We start from the raw sequence: 16,963 nt of genomic DNA, 5'->3' as shown, positions 1-16,963 counted from the left end.
TTTCAGATGTGTTTTACCAGATTTTAATATGAACAACTCCCAAGTAAGGTCATTTAAACAGGAACAGGTTTCTCTGCTATATTTTAAATTTCAGCGTATGATCCTACCTGCTTGCTTCCCTGTGACACAAGTACTTCAGTGGAACTCCACAAGAGAAGACGCTTATGTTTTCTGGAAAATAGTTTATTGAGTGCTTGGGGAATTAAAAACTACAAAGGTTTTGCTTGCAGTTGCAGAAGCAAGAAAAAAGTTAAACATAAATTAGTTACCTGATTTGCTACTTATAGTGCTTCTGAAACCCTCACTTTAATCAGTCATTGCCTACCATGACCTTTATATTAATATATCTGGCCCTTAAATTTATGTAGCAGAATATTTATAGATTAAAAAGTGCCTTTCTATGGCAGTAGGGTAATGATTATGAAAGCTGATGGAGATTTTCAGTCTTTTTAACTCCCTGCTTCTAGGCCTCAGCTACACCCGCTCGATTTTTTTGACATAGATGACTTTATTCCATACTCCGCTACAAGAATAAGGATTAAGTAATTCAGTCAGTGTAAAATATGCCCCACTTGTCCAGCAGCTTTAGTTGACTTAAATCAAATAAGGGGGGGGAAAAAAAAAAAAAAAAAAAAAGAAAGCCAGATAGTGATTACTGCAGTTACTCAAAACTACATTTGTTGTGTAGAATTTCCATTCCAAGTATTGTTTTCATCTTCTCCATCGTCTTGAGTCCTCAGTCTATATATTTTACCTTCTTTTTTGAAGTCGTCTCCCCGCTTTTCCACTACTCGTTTCCTGACTGCTTGCCTAGGATACAAATGACAGTGAGGTTGGACAGTTTCCCCTGGTAATCGTCGCATTTATTGCATTCACTTCTTGTGTAAATCATGCATCCTTCCTTCTCTTATCCCCAATAAGTTTTCTTCAGCCCTCTGGTTCCTTGGGAAGCAACACCCAGCTGGAAAACTGTCGTTTAGCAGTCAGACAAACTGACAGAATCTCATTTCCCCTGGAAAGCACCTGCCATTGAAGCAACATTGGCTGCTTCTTGTGAAAGGGCCTAGCGGCTCTCCCGGCACAGGGGAGAGATCTCCTCCTCTAGGCAATACAAAACCATAACTGTCAAAAGCAGGCTTCAGTTGCTTGGGTTTCTTGTACAACCATACCACAACAATTTGACATCCAATTTTCAAAATGTTTATCTTCCAAACAGTATCGGCTCAAGTGAAGCCCACATTTGTAGTTACAGCTGAATTCCCCATCTGTAAATGACTGCAAGGCAATGCTTTTTCTACTCTGTAATTGGAAACTGAAGCACCCAACATGGATCTTGCTTAATCACACACGTAAAGACCAATAAATCCTCATCAGAGCCACCACGCAGCTCACCAGCCACCAGGTTAGCCCTTCTAACCAGGCGGAAGGGTGGTGGCCAGGAACTCCAAGGAGCAGGCAGCAGTTAAGAGACAGATACAGCTCAGTTCCCCACTACACGATAGAAACAATGCCAGCGAGCAGCTCAAGAAACAGCTGCCTTGAACAGTTCTGATTACCTGCTTTGCTCAATGCTGCTAGATGTTGAAGGATTTGCGTGGTCTTGCTGATGAGCTGATCTCACAGCAGACTGTGCGGGAGGCGGACTCGTAAACAAGAAGTTGCTAATAAATCTCCAAACTGCTAAGAGGGGATAAAGTATTGTGCCCAAGAACTTCCACAGATCACCGCCTGAAGCCTGAACAACAGAAGTAGCAGGTCTTCCCGCCTGGTCATGAACACACAAAACAAACCTGTCAGATACTGAAGTCGTGCTCTTGTAGACAGAGTATTTCATACATAATGTAGAAGCAGCTCAGTAGACACAAGAGAATTCCTTTGGTGACACGTTAGACAAACATCTACACCACCATTTATCTGCTTCAGGAAAAAAATCCTTCTCCAAATCAGTCCTGACAAAAATTATTTTCCAATCTGTCTTAGACACAGGAAAGACCAAAATTCAAGCCAAATGTTATCACGGCCAACTAAGAGCAGCGATACAGCTACAGGATTGCTGTTTGCAAGGAAACAAAAAGCAAACAACCCAACCCCCCCCACCTACCGGCAGCAACACTACTGAAGCACTGGGTGCTAACTCTAGCTCCAGTAATTTCTTTCCATAATCTTCTTTGGTGAACTCCCTTCTGGGAAACATTGTCGCCAGTGAAAAATTGCCATAAGCATTACCAACCGTCTGTGAAAATACAAAGAAAGCATTTTATTCATAACTGCTCACTTTCAAACAACTGCAGACTTGCCAGTTGAGTGTACCTTGCCATACTGACCCGAGTTCTATACTGTCACCTTCCTATAGAGAAATGAAGGATTTTTCATTTCCTACTGCCTCGTACTAATGATACGCTGCAGTAATACAAAAGCAGCTGATGACAATTCCACCACAATCAACAACTAGTTGATGCTATGCCAAGCTGTAATCAGCATGTAGCTGAGAAAATGGGCCACAAAAATGATCCGAGGGCTGGAGCAGCTCTATGAGGAAAGGGTGAAGGAGCTGGGGTTGCTCAGCCTGGAGAAGAGAAGGCTGCAGGGTGACCTTATTGCAGCCTTTCAGTACTTAAAGGGGGCCTGCAAGAAAGATGGGGACAGACTTTTTAGCAGGGCCTGTAGCGATAGGACAAGGGGTGATGGTTTTAAACTAAAAGAGGGTAGACTCAGACTAGATATAAGGAAGAAATTGTTTACACTAAGGGTGGTGAAACACTGGCACAGGTTGCCCAGAGAGGTGGCAGATGCCCCATCCCTGGAAACATCCAAGGCCAGGCTGGACGGGGCTCTGAGCAACCTGATCTGGTTGTAGATGTCCCTGCCCATTGCAGGGGGGACGGACTAGATGGCCTGTAAAGGTCCCTTCCATCCCAAAGCATTCTATGATTCTAAAACAAAACACCAATTTACCTGTGCAGCAAACTGCCTCGCTTCTTCCAGTCGTGCTTCAGATGGGAACTGGTTAGTAAAGGAAGATCCATCTGGGAGGCGGAACTGAATCCTGGCTATTGCACTGCAGGACACATATTGGGGTCAGTCAGCACAGGAACAGTTACAGACAAACGCTGCTGGGCCTTTGGCTCGGCAGTATTGAAATGGGGAAGAGAGGGACTGCCTACTTATGGCAGCACAGACAGGTTATGAGTTTGGATCCACAGTTGGTAACCATCTGCTTATGTATCACAATGTATCTCCTCTGGGTTTTATCAGAATCCAAGACCCATCATCATTCAAACAAGGTATTTTAATTAATTTTTTGCATGATTAACGTACGAATGAAATATAAGCCATATTTCTTTTGCGAAGCCTGTATTACTTTTGTTCTTTTTTCAAGAAGCTGTACTATGAGGGCGTAGACATTTGAGCTGGCTTGGCAAGTAATTCTATATTCAACTAGCTATGGCCCAGCATTAGTTTGAGTTTCAACGCCAACACAGGCCGTTAGTCCCATGCGCGCCCTCTCCAGGGGCAGTAGTAGACTCACGGGGGCTCCACAGCTCCACCCAAGGTCTCTGCAGGTCAGAATTATTTCTTACAACAGCAGTGCTGGGCAAAGCAGGAGACAGCTCGGACGCAGACAGCTGATGAGCCCAATTGAGCCTTGCTGAATCCAAGCCAATTGCACACATAGCCAAAGAGCGGGGTCGGCACCACGCTCCCCAGCGCCGTGCTGACGGTATCCACTCATTATCTATCACGTTCTCACCTTATCTAGTTCCCCACCCAGCCCCATTCTACGTGGTATTTAAATCAAAGATCAGACAGAAAAGACTCGTATCTAACTGAAATAAGACACGAGGAAAGGTGGTTAGTGTTTCATAATCAGCAATGTCAAAAGGATGAAAGTTATCAGAGAACGTAATATTCATGTGAGTAGCTACAAATAAATACAAAAGCCAACTTTTAATGTCACTATTTAAACAGTTCAACATGGCATCGATTAATAGATTAGGATGTATATTAAATCTCTTAAAAGGTTATGTACCAAAACCATACACTTCTTCCTCTACAGGAACTCACCTTCGCTCCTTTTGAGATGCTTCTTTTCTGGCCTCTATTTCAGCCTGTTTAGCCTGAAGAGCTGCAGCTTTTGCAGCTTCTGCTTCTTCCTTTGATTTTGCAAAGCGAGCTGCTCTCTCAGCACGATCCTGTGAAAGGACCAAACAGAAACCTTAATTTTTACCACAAGTTGTAGCTTAATATCCATTAAAACAGAGCGCTCCGATCTGTACTCAGTACCCACGTAGGAGAAAAGACAGTAGTACAGCAAAGAATTATTCACTGCCAAACTGCACCACCTCATGGCATTACCCAAGATGACACAGGTTTCAACAAGTCACTTTGTGCAAATAGTTGTGAACAGATGATCTTCCCGTGCAAGTTTAACACTCCAGTGAAGATAAAGGGAAAAATTTTATGACAAGTTACACGATTCCAGTTCCGAGTGTTCTAGGCCAAAACCTAATAATGAGGAGGGATTTCACTTGTTAGAAATTGTTTATATCCATATATGTACACGCATATATACAAACTTACAAAATAATCCTCACCACCATTTTGAGATCAGTGTTCTTCTGCATGTTCCACAATTAAATATCCCCTTGCTTCTGTTCCAGAACTACGCTTAAATTGCAATTATTTTTATGTTTAAATGATAATCCTCCACTAGACTCCAGCAATATGACAGAAAAGCTGGTATGTTCATTCAGATAGAAAAGATCATCATGAATATGACAGCAGAAGCTTCATTTTATACACAGGAAATGCTACAGAAATCCCAAACACACAAGTTGTTACAATGCAAGGCCACAGGATACCAAACAGAAAAATGGACAATCTTTCAAAGTTTCACCAAATGAGAACATGCATTCTTTTAGTACACCGGCGGCCCTTGTGAGAGAAAGCAGCAGCAAGCTACCTTCCAAAATGAAAAACCTACCATTGCGATCTGTTGTCTTATACGCTCTCTAGCAGCTTTCTCTTCTGCCTTTTCTCTGTTCCTCTCCTCTAACATACGCTTTGTCAATTCTTCTTCCTGTCGCCTTTTGTACTCCAACATTTCTTTACCAGTTCTTCTCCGTTCAATTTCTTTCTTAATTTCTTTCTGAATAAACAAGAGACATAAAAATTGGACCACAAAATTGCCTTGGACAAGAGTAAGACAAGACTGAAGTACATTTCTTTAAAAAGGAATTAAGCATTTATTCAAATAAGGGTATAAAAAAAAAAAACTGCAAGTGGTTTTACATTTTTGTGTTACCTGTTCCTCCTCTTTCCTTTTCTCTTCTCGTCTTTCTTCAAGCTTTTTTGTTAGTCTAAATTTAAGAATGAAGTGAAAAGTCTTAAAATTGCAGTATCTGTTATTAATATTTTAAAATTTTAATGAAGCATTTGCAAACACAGAAGAATGGAACACAGGAAAATGAACATGAACTGTAACACAGTGCTAATACCTAGGGTAACAGTAACGATTCATTCGCACGTGGGTGTACCATCCATAAAAAGATGAGGTGGTGATTCACCACCTAGTTTCCAACTTTTAATGGAGCTCTAACATATTCCTTCTGTCCCTGTTTTGCTTTTTTGAAAAGAAAATGGTAATTACCACAGAGCTTTGCCTCTTTTTTCCCCTGAAAGAAAAGCTGCAGATATATGCAAATATGGCATAATTTAAGATTAATGCACATTTTGGAAAGGAACTTTGGTATTTGTATTAAAATATTGATTGCATTTTCTTATCAGTGGTAAGTAAAAATTACACTTATTGTCCAACAACTTTGGAAGAAAACTGAAATTAAATGTGGAAAAAGTTTAAAAATATGTTTTAGTTGTATAAACAATCCTAAGTATGCCTTACTGGTTTTAGATAGGATATTACAAATAGTATCAATCTTACAGATGCTAAAAAAAAAAAGTTTATATACAAAATCTTGTATTAAAACCCAATCAATTTAATGAATGAACCATGCATTGAACCAGATGTTTCTGGTCACCATACTTTAAAACACTAGAACTAGCACTGCTCATCAGACCTCATTACTGCTCACTGATCAAAACAGGAGTCTCAGAATAGGATTTCTCTGGCTTTTTCAACATGCCTAGACTACAAACAGTCATCAAATAGACAAGAAGAAATAAGATGGCATCTCTGTATAAAATGTAGATTAGCGCTTTATTACTCCAGTTTCAAGTGCTTTCAGTTCATTGTTTTAACTCCAAAATTTTTGCAGCAAACACATTGTCTGTATTCAAGTTATATCAAAGTAAGGAGAACATCTTTAGTTTTCCAAATTACCCTTTTCTTTCAGAGTATGTGAGAAATGAGATTAATTTAAAAGCTGGTTTTGTATCAACCTTAGTATTGTCACAGACATCTAAACAAAAATAAGACCACATAAGTGTTTGCCAAACGATAACAGAATAAGCACCAAAAATCCTGTAATTAAGCCTGTTTGTTTTTAAAAAAAAAAAAAAAAGCCTCCTGAGAAACAAATAGAATACACTAGAAGTCTGCAAAAGAAGACCTACCTTTCTACTTTGAGTGTAAGATCATTCGCAGGCTGAGCATCACTCACTTGCTCATCTGAAGAATTAGTTGCTTCCTGGCTTGCTTGACCTGGATTTGCTCCATCTTCAAGTGATTTACAAAAAAGTAATGCATAAGAGAAAAATAAAAGGCCTATTTCTTATCATAAAAAATTATTATGCTCATTGTCAGCTGTAATTCGCAGCAACTAGGATATCTCAAGGAGATAGGACGTTCTGCTATTTAGACTCCCCCCCCCAACAATTTGGTTTCAGATTACTAACCCAAAGAAACTTTTAAAATTGAATCCTACTTCAAGAAAGCATACACAATTTTTGTTGTATTATAAACCATAGATTTTTTCACTCATTAAAACTGAGCAGAATAACAAGTTACTCTTCCCTCTAGACTTGCAAGAAGCGTTCTGGGCTACCCAGGTTTTTCCTCAGCAAGTCCACGCAATACATTGCCTTTTATGTACCATCATATAACAACTTAAGAAAAGGAAAACTATTTCAAAAGCAAATTAGCTAGCATTTGTGTAAAAATACTAACCATTGGCAGCAGGTGGTCTTATTGTCTCAGTCATAACAGACTCAGGAGAGTCACAAAACTCTACTGCTCTGGATTGTGTATTTTCTGGAGCACCATCAGATTGAGAGGAGGGACAGGGAGCAGATGACTGACTTCCATTTTCCAAAGGCTGCCCTTTTACTGTGTGCATCTAAGAAATTGGGGAAAAAATCCAAGCCTATGAAACTTCGAATATTTTCCACAGGTGCAACGGTCAAGACTAAACTATTTTTGGAGAATCAGTCCTATTTAAAATATAAAACTAAAATTATCACATATTGTTGAGTATGACGCAACCAAACATTTCATATTTTTCCCTAATTTTAGTCTTACACTTGAAATCAAAGTGATAAAACTATCTACATTTATATTATGTTCCATAGCATAATTTTATAAAACCACATTACAAAACAGTATTACAAAACAATGTATGAATGGAAAGAGTAATTGGTATGTCATTCCAGTTTAGAGTTCTTGACATATTTCTTCAATACTGTAGGTGTTACACAGATGATCTAAACCAATCTGTGAAACAAAAAAATAACGTAGCACTTCTGCATAGCGCTTTCCAACCTGTTCAATTTGTGTACTGAATTTAAGTTTGCAGATTTTGTTGTTGGAAGGATAAAGAACCAGTAACTCCTACTTCCCCAAGGCACATGCTAAGGGCCAGGGACATCTCCTGTCTTGAGCATGTGAGCACATCCAACTCCATCGGAAAGATCCAGTGTGTTAGCAAGTGTTACCTGTTTAACTTTATGGATTCTGGTAACAAGCTCTTCAACAGAAACACTGCCAGCTATTACTTCCAAAGGGATTCCATTGTCTCCTATAAAAAAACTCGATGGAACACACACTACAGGATCTGCACAGCAACAGTTAAGGGCAACAGATGACAAAAATGTATAAAGTAACTTAAAAAGGAAAAGCAGAAGTCCCTCCTACAGAACCTTCTAGCCCAATATTCTATTCTCCACCTGGCTGCCAGTAGTCAGTGCCAAGGGAGGAAGAAAAAAGATGCTAACAAAATGCTGGAAAACATTACATACAACTGATCAGTATTTCTTCTTTTCTTTGAAATGGTTTAAGCCAAAATATTTTTCTCCAACACACACATATCTGACAACCTATTATGCTTTGACTTGAAAGATTTTGTTTCAGTGTGAGACAACGCCTTAGGTAGACAATAATGAATTCTTTACAGCATTAAGAAAATCCAAGTTAAGGTACTGAATTCCCTTTCTCAGCATCATACAAAATTCCTGAGCTATATGCAGCGACCTACTTAAGGTAGGCAGACGTTTACCTAACTTCATGCCTGTGTATCTGATAGAACCCAATCCACTACTTGTTCCTCCTCTGTAACACTGAACTCCAGCTAATAACGTAAAGCACTGCTTGTTTGTTTTCTAATGCTGATTAGTAATACCAATGGGTTATTTTGTTTACATAAAGCTTTGGATCATGTTCTATTTAGAGAATTACATGGGATTAACATTAAAAAAAACCCAACTTTTTCACTTTCTCTAAGAACTGACAGGAAGTTGAATACATAGATGGTATCTTTTAACTAACTGCAAAGTTTATTGCATATTTTTGTGCCATAAGAAGTATTTTTAATAATGTTGCTTGTAAATATTTGTCTTAAGAACAATATTAACTTGTAAAGAGCAATTATCTGTAATCATAATGCAGCATCTAAACTGATCTCAAAGGATACAAATTTGAGAAAACTGCAGGCATGCTTCACTGTTTAAAAGAAAAGGTTCATTTAGGAGGAGCAATCACTTCACAACAACTTCAGATTAAGTCTTTCATCATAAAAATAACTCTCCTACTACCACACAGAGAACTATTTAAATACTTGAGAGAACACTAAAAGCAAATTTGCATTGCATTACTTCTCATTAACATTTTGCCTAAGTGTTGACATGGTGACAATCCCTGGTTATCACAGTTGACTACATAAGATTTAGGGAAACAATGCTAAGAAGCATGTCAGGAAAAAGACATCTAGACCATTGAGTGCAAATAATATAGCAAGTCTAATGAAATGTCTATAGAGCATTTCAAAATAATACCATTTTGGGAAATGTCAACGCACTTTCTGCACATGGACTGGAACACTTAAACATAACAAAAATAGCTGAGCAATTTACCCAGGAACTTCAATGCTTCTCTATTCTATGTGTTACAATAGCGACAAACACATTTTCTCTGGGGCTTTACAGATTTTTATCTTTCTGAATTTGTGAGAGTTTTTAAATTCATTATGTAACTTGGCAAATCAAGAACTGCCTCAAGAGGACTTGCATTTTCATTCCAGCTTTTTTACATAACTTTTGTGTCTCTTCCTGTTGAGAAAGGACAACCTCAAGCATTCTTTTACTAGTACTGAAACACAGCCCGAAATACACAATGAATATTCTGCAGAACACAACAGTAAATTTGGAAATTCGGAATTTTCTCAGGCTCTCGTGGCTTCAGGAGTAGTGAATTCACTTCTGCTCTGGAACCTTGTATTTAGACTATCTCCAAGTCACGGCGAGGACTTCAAAAGCCTCTTACTCTCATCATCATCAATGAAAGATTGCATAAGAGACAGAATTAGAATAGGATCAAACCTTTTGGTGTCAATTTTAATAGCAACAAAACCATCTGAGGCAGCTTCGGTCACCTTCTCATCTTCCCACCTTGCAGCCATCTCAGTAGATTGTTCATCCTCACCTGCAAGATACAGCACACATGTGAGGCTAAAGCCACCACAAATTACTGTTTCTGGTCTGATTTCAGCTTTGCTTCAAATGCTTGAAATCACCTTTGAAACACACTCTCATGATTATTTTCAAGTCAGTTTACTTTTTTTTTTTTTATAATTTGGAGACAATTCACTCCAGCTGATTCGCCTTGCTAACATGCCAAAAACCTAATATACCAAAAATCCTTCCAAGCCAGCAAGCATGTAGCTTCCGCAGTCATTCCATTGCATGGTGAGCTGGTCCAAGGGTGCAGAAGGGACGGGACCACACAGCTGGAACAGAGGTAGAGGAACTGGAGGCGATGGCAAGTCCGAAGATGCAATCAAGCCAATCATCTAATTGCACAACTACCAAAGGACCTCATGTTCACGTTACAGCGTATATGCCTGTGCTTTAGTATCTTGCTTCAGGACACTCTCGTAATATGCAAGCTGATCCCACAGCACGGAGGGAACCATTGCTTCCCCCTGACATTAAGACTGACCTGCTAACACGCTAAAACTATCCACTGCTTACCCCTCATTATAAATTTAATTACATATTAGTACACCAGCTGCTAATAGGCAAAACTGTATTTTCCACTCCTTGTAAATACACAGTTCAGCAGACAAGGTTTCACAGTTTGACGGTGTTAAAAAAAAAACACAAACCAAGAAACATTTATTTGCAGCTTAGTTTTGTATGCCAGTTCCTGACATGAGCAGTAGCAGTAGGAGGGGAGGAAAAGGTGTGAGGAGCACAGAGGAACAGAAATAACAGTAGAAGAGGAGCTGCTTAAGTAAGGGAAACTGAAAAGGTGCTCTGGGGCCACAGATTCAGAAGTGTTATTTTAATCAGATGAAACACACCAATCATACATTTATCTTCCAAAGCATCGGTTTAGCGAGGATGTGAGTTAAGAAATAGATTCCGATGAATATTAACCATCTTTCAACAAGTAAACAGGCCTGCAACCATTTGTTTATCTTCAATCTGTATTACTTCCTAGCAGCTTGGAATCAACTGTACTGCTGATGAAGAATTTGAGTCCCAAGTACAGAAGCATAGTAGTCCATTATTCAATGACAACAACAAACCACTTGTTTGTCTCATCCCAGTTGCCATTTCATGCACTATTTTTCACTTGTTAAAGATCAGGAGTTACACGCGGAGTCCCCTGGTGAAGCACTGCTGCCTTAAGGCCATGACTGCCTGGCCACAATATTTCTCAGAGAGACACGTATCAAAAATACACCGATTTTGGAAAAGTGTTTTCCAACCATACGTATTGATTTTTTCCCTGGAAGTATTGGAGCAAATAAGAAAGTATTCATCTCTATTACTATTATTCTGCATAAGCAAGTAAATATTTAGGATATTTTATGTAGGAACCTTTCCTCTTCCTTTAAGTGCAGTGCTTCCAACTGTGGTCAATGGATGCAGCTGTTTGGCCTCCTCCCCCATTTCCAAATGCTGAGACAGACAGCTGCTTCACCACACACTTTTTCAAAAGGGCATGTGCTCATCCAATTAGGCTACTAAAAATATCTAAATACTTGACTAACACTAACTTTTCCATACAAACAACTGTGTAAAAAAAGAATGCCGAGACACAAACAGGTCAGAGACTGTTCACAGTACAGTCTCCGAGAGGTGCGACCTATGAATGAAAATGCTGATAACTCACATTTTATAAAGCTCTATGCCATGAAGCACAGTTTAATATTGTGACTATCCACAGAATCGTTGCTTATTCTCATACATCTTTTTGTTTTGATAACCCTTTCTCGTTTGGGGGTTACGGTTCATTTATTACAGCTTTGTAGTAGTAATTATATGCTGAAATGAAAACTGCTAGGTCACAGGAAAAGCATCAGAGAAGTCAAGAGGTCAAGCTGAACAGAACTTGACATAATTCATAATTCTGCTGAGCACTGAGCTATCACAACCGCCTCAGAATTCTAGTTCCTAAGACTCCCAGATTTCTTATGTTTCTCAAACAAAAACATTGCTTTATTTCACTTAGTGGAAAGACCTGTACACAATTCACTCATCACACTTGTTCATCACTTAAATTGGTCAGGTAAATTTAGATATCTATGTAGGGAAAACATATCCATCATTTCTCAAGTGATTCAGATAATTGGAAGAGACTCTTTTTGCAATAATTTATTTCCTGTACAAGGCACTTATCACAGGCTGTCGAAAGACTAATTCCCCTATTCCTCAGCACACGGTCATCAAGAAAAAAAGTGTTTTCCTTTCAGAAGAAGAAAGATAAGCCCAGCTGACTTCTCAATGTCCAACATTTCGTAACTACATAAGGAGTGCCCATTCTGGAAATGACAGAAAGCCAGGACATTAAGCCATTCACCTCCTCCTCCTTTGCATCAGCTCACACATTTAACTTGAAGAGTGCTTTGATACAACTTGGCTACAAAATACTAACAAATAGCTTGTTGATTGCAAATGAGTGCTTTGTAAAAAAATAATCTAAAAATAAAGTTATGAACAAAGGAGCGTTTCTACAAATGTTACTAAAAAGAAACACAAACATTTTAGCTTGAAGTTGTCCGCCCCCTTCATTTTTTCACTGCTGAAAAGCACTTTTTATGAGTGGCCTGGTATTTTCCTGATCAGAACATGGTATAACTTTTGGAAAGAATAATCTTAAATACCTCAACCAGAACAGAGGAGGTATCTGAGGGGGTTTCATATCAAATGAACAATTACACTTTAGATTAATAACTCAAATAATGAGAGGAGTTTTTTTAACTCTGCAGGCTAGAAAATCATCTACAGAACAGCTGCCAACAAGACAACCACAGACATTCACCAGACCTGTTTCAGTATCAGGCACACTTTTTCCCTGTGCAGCAGCAGAACCTACTAGCAATTATTTGATACCACAAAGTAACTCATCTGGTCCCCAAACACAACTTCTTTGCTTTGTGTGTACAGAAGCCTCTAATCTAGCATCTTACCTTAATACTTAAAATCAGTTTTGTAAGGCAGACAGGCTTCACCTCATGCTCCCTGGAGAGTATGGAGCAACCCTTTTATTGCAACTTCCCATGAATTCAACAGGATCTTTACTACGCTTACACGACTGCATCACCAGAATATGCTGTGAAGGTTTTAAAAACTGAACTAAAAAATGCTAGGATTATAGCTGCAAACAAAAACGTTAAAGAAAAAAACCTGGTTGAACAACATGCAACTGCAGTCACAAACACCACCTCATTGTTAGATAAATAGCCACGTTATTCCTTGCTTGACTGGAAAATATTCTAGAATCAGACAGAATAACCCAGTTCTTCATTTTCTAGCGCTTGTTTAGAGAAGAGCAGTGAAGAGGGAGAGAGGGACAGACAGATGGTAGCAGAAACCAGAGATGGACCTACCACAATTCAGTAATTTTTGCCAAGGCTGTAGCTAATACGGTGGCCACTGTGGAGGACAGCTAAAATTACAGCTAATTTATATTTTCCATTTCTTTCACTAATTTTTTTTCCTTTATTCATTTTTTGTCACCACATACGTTATTGGACAAAGCGTACATAACAAAACAGAAACACTGAACACTTCTGAAAGTGTGTTTTCCTGCTCAGAAAGCTGCTTTCAAATGCTTGTCTGCAGCGTCTATGGGCAAGCGTGTAGCACGAAGCCTCAAAGCTACCATCATCACTGACCGTGCGGTTTTAAACATGGATCTACCCAAACAACAAACCCAATCACTGCTAGAATAAAAATAGACTATTCTTTCAGCACTCGGCATCCTTCAAAGACACCTGCTTCTACACACGGTGAGAAAGTATGTTCTTGGGCCTCCCAGTTCCCTTTCCCAGCAGGTATAACAGAACTGCTTCGCAGTCAGCTCCATCACAGGTCAGCTGCCCTGATCCCACTGTTCCGAGGGTAGACCAGAACTCAGCAGAACTCTGACACTTCCATTCTGGAGATACGCCCGCTCTAAGTAACACTCCCCCTTTTTCAGGGCTAATAAGAACAAGCCAAACAAAACAAATCAAATCCTTACAGCATACTACAATGTTAGAACTCAGTTACATCCCTGCAATCACAAATTTATCTCCACATATTTCTACATCCAACTAGTCAATACTCACATCTAAAAGAAACAGCCAGTTTTGCATACAATTTTAGTTTCATAAAAAATATTGGAAATAAATTACAATGTGCACTTCACAACCCCTGATACATATGTATCAAGTTCAAAATACTCATAGGTACCAAATTACTATTAAAAAGTCTTTGTGGTGGGTTAACTTTGACTGGACACCAGGTGCCCACCAAGCCACTCTATCGCTCCCCTCCTCAGCTGGGCAGGGGAAAGAAAATATCACAACAGGCTCATGGGTCGAGATAAGGGCAGGGAGAGACCATTCACCAGTGACCGTCAGGGGCAAAACAGACTCGACTTGGGGAAATTAGTTTAATTTATTGCCAATCAGAAGTAGGATCATGAGAAATAAAATCTAAATTTTAAAACACCTTCCCCCCACCCCTCCCTTCTTCCCGGGCTTAACTTCACTCCAGATATCTCTGCCTCCTTCCCCCAAGCCACGCAGGGGGACGGGCAATGGGGGTCGGGGTCAGTTCATCACACGCTGTCTCTGCCGCTCCTTCCTCCCCAGGGGAGGACTCCTCACACTCTGCCCCAGCTCCACTGTGGGTGCCTCCCACGGGGCGCATTCCTTCAGGAACAGACTGCTCCAGCGTGGGTCCCCCTTGGGGTCACAAGCCCTGCCAGCAAACCTGCTCCAGCCTGGGTTCCTCTCTCCATGGGGCCACAGCTCCTGCCAGGAGCCTGCTCCAGCGTGGGCTTCCCGCGGAGTCACAGCCTCCTTCGGGCATCCCCCTGCTCTGGCGTGTCTGCAGGGCTGTTCCTCTCACATATTCTCACTTCTCCCTCTCACTGCAATTGTTGTTGCAGTGGGTTTTTCTTCCCCCCTTCTTAAATACGCTATCCCAGAGGCGCTACCACTGTCGCTGATGGGCTCGGCCTTGGCCAGCAGCGGGTCCGTCTTGGAGCCGGCTGGCGTTGGCTCTGTCGGACACAGGGGAAGCTTCTGGCAGCTTCTCACAGCAGCCACCCCTGTAGCCCCCCGCTACCAAAACCTCACCACGCAAACCCAATACAGAGCATCTGCAACATCCCAGAAACTTAGTAGAAAACTTTTAACCCCGAGTAGGGAGCTGGGGGGAAATCAGCCTTCAACCAAGTCACAGCACATTATGTTTCACAGGTGAAGATGTCAAGTGTTGCAAAACACCTCTGTCAGGAAGTTTCTTGTTGTTTACCACCTGGCTTTCCATTTAATTTTGTACAACACACTATGATCATCTCATTACTGACTATGAAAGCAGAGAGCTACCAGGTAGGCACTGTAGGTAAACACACTTAAGTATGCTTATGAAAAAAATATTTAAAAAATCCAATGGTAAATGTTTTCACATCATAGCACCCACCTGGCATCGTGATTCGTGGGCTTTAAAATGGTTCCTTAAAGCCCGCACACATTACCCCATCCCTTCCTCCAACACCAACACACCATGTTGTGGGCTGAGAAGATCTTGATTTCTAGCAGAATGTTTACTGTCCAGCAGAAAATGCTGTTCGCCAAGTATAAGGAGAGTTGTGTCAACAAAGGAACTTAACTGCACATTACTCTTCTGTTTACATCCCCTTTGGGAGGGAACTTCTTGAAGCTAAGTGAATCCCACCGTTCAATAATTCTTAAGGGAACTACACTTGCCGCATGTTTAGTGTGGTTGTTTTTTCACGAGGCATCTGAAAAACTTCAAGCTACAAGCACCTAGGGCAATAGTAAAAACAAAGGAAACAACATACACACATACATAAAACCACAACAGAAAGTTAAAGAGCCTGTCTGATGTCCTCCTTTCCCTTTACCTATTCTCATTTTTCCAGACAGAAAGGCAACGTACACAATGTGAGTTTCTATAGGTTTCCATTACCGTTCAGTTACAGAACAAACACTATAGGTAATTCGAAAGAAAAAAGACACTGTACACACACAGCTAAAAAAATTGCAACAGTGTGAACTGAATGCAGGCTTATGCAAAGGTATAACGAAGGGAAAAGGGAAACATCGAAACAATTAATTCCACTGCCCAGAGCAGGCCACGCTCGCCGGGCCGGGCGGCAGGGACTCGTACTGACACAGCAGAAATCGCGGCACGGCGGGAGGGGGAGGCGGGGAAAGCAACAGCTGGCGAAGGCGCTGCGGAGCCTCCGGCAAGCTCCGCCCGGGGGCGAGCGAACGAGCAGCGCCGGCTGACAGGGCCGCGGGCGGGCTGGGCCCGCTCGCCGGGGAAGGCTGCGGGCAGCGGCACCCCACCGGGCAGCGGGCGGGCCGGGAGCCGCGCTCGACTCGGGCCCCGCCGGAGCCCAGGGCCGTCCCCAGGGACGGCACGGCAGCCCAGAGGCCTGCCTGAGCGGCGGCTGCTCCCGGCCCCCTCGGGACCCGGCGGCGACGCGGCCTCAGGCGCCGTGTCAGCGCGGCGGCGGGCAGGGCCCGGCGCCCCGCACCGCTCCCCCCCCCCGCCCCGGTCGGGCCGTACCTGACACGAACACGACGAAGACCGAGCTCCGCTGCTTGGCGGCGGCGATGGCGGCCGGGATGGAGCCGCCGAACCACATCATGGTGCCGCCGGCCCCGGGCGCCGCTGAGCCGCCGCCAGGCGCATGCGCCGCCGCCGCCGCACGGCCAACGGCTGCTCCCGCGCGTGCGCCGGCGGCCGCGGCCCGGCGTCGCCTTCTGATTGGCGGCCAGGCGCGGGGTGGCGGCAGGTTCGCCGGGGCCGGCCGCCATTTTGGCGCCTCGGTGGCTGGCCCGTTCCCACCGCCGGGCCTCGCCCCGGAGCCGTGTCCCGCCGCAAAATGGCTGAGGCAGGCTCGGGGCGGCAGCGGGCAGAAAGGGGCCCAGGCACCCAGGGCGTGCCTCCCGCGCCCCAGGGCCTGTGAGGACAGGATGGCCACGGTTAACCCTGGCCCCAGCGTCCACCCTGGGAAGGTCAAGGGCGCGACAGAGGGGAA

The 16,963-nt window shown here is 42.2% G+C and overlaps 1 protein-coding gene across 2 annotated transcripts; it reads right to left on the bottom strand.

Annotated features, from left to right (window-relative positions):
• Nucleotides 1-162: 162 nt before the first annotated feature.
• Nucleotides 163-16,624, bottom strand: UBXN4 (UBX domain protein 4). 2 transcript variants are annotated; one of them, XM_087733083.1, is made up of 13 exons: nucleotides 16,489-16,624; nucleotides 9,769-9,871; nucleotides 8,865-8,893; nucleotides 7,891-8,009; nucleotides 7,127-7,295; nucleotides 6,574-6,676; nucleotides 5,306-5,360; nucleotides 4,985-5,149; nucleotides 4,066-4,193; nucleotides 2,956-3,058; nucleotides 2,102-2,233; nucleotides 1,557-1,765; nucleotides 163-810 (listed from the first exon to the last, which is right to left on the bottom strand). In XM_087733083.1, exons 1-13 carry the CDS (start codon nucleotides 16,568-16,570, stop codon nucleotides 672-674), a joined length of 1,536 nt encoding a protein of 511 aa, XP_087589209.1. In that variant the 5' UTR covers nucleotides 16,571-16,624; the 3' UTR covers nucleotides 163-671. The 2 variants fall into 2 exon arrangements, with proteins under 2 accessions (XP_087589209.1, XP_087589210.1); XM_087733084.1 differs by lacking the exon at nucleotides 16,489-16,624 and adding an exon at nucleotides 15,373-15,498.
• Between the last annotated feature and the right edge of the window lie 339 nt (nucleotides 16,625-16,963).

Source organism: Nipponia nippon, unplaced genomic scaffold (genome assembly GCF_047370975.1).
Source record: "Nipponia nippon isolate SJK-2023a ecotype South Korea unplaced genomic scaffold, ASM4737097v1 scaffold_5, whole genome shotgun sequence".
Taxonomy (NCBI): domain Eukaryota; kingdom Metazoa; phylum Chordata; class Aves; order Pelecaniformes; family Threskiornithidae; genus Nipponia; species Nipponia nippon.
This window is presented reverse-complemented; position numbering and strand designations above follow the sequence as displayed.

Excerpts from the sequence above, each read along its gene's own strand:
- UBXN4 (XM_087733083.1), bottom strand. The coding sequence starts at position 16,570 with ATGATGTGGTTCGGCGGCTCCATCCCGGCCGCCATCGCCGCCGCCAAG. Across the intron at positions 8,010-8,864 it reads CCTGCAGTTTTCTCAAATTT|ATCCTGTAGTGTGTGTTCCA; the intron begins GTATCCTTTGAG and ends GTTGCTGTGCAG. Across the intron at positions 3,059-4,065 it reads GCATCTCAAAAGGAGCGAAG|TGCAATAGCCAGGATTCAGT; the intron begins GTGAGTTCCTGT and ends TGTGTCCTGCAG.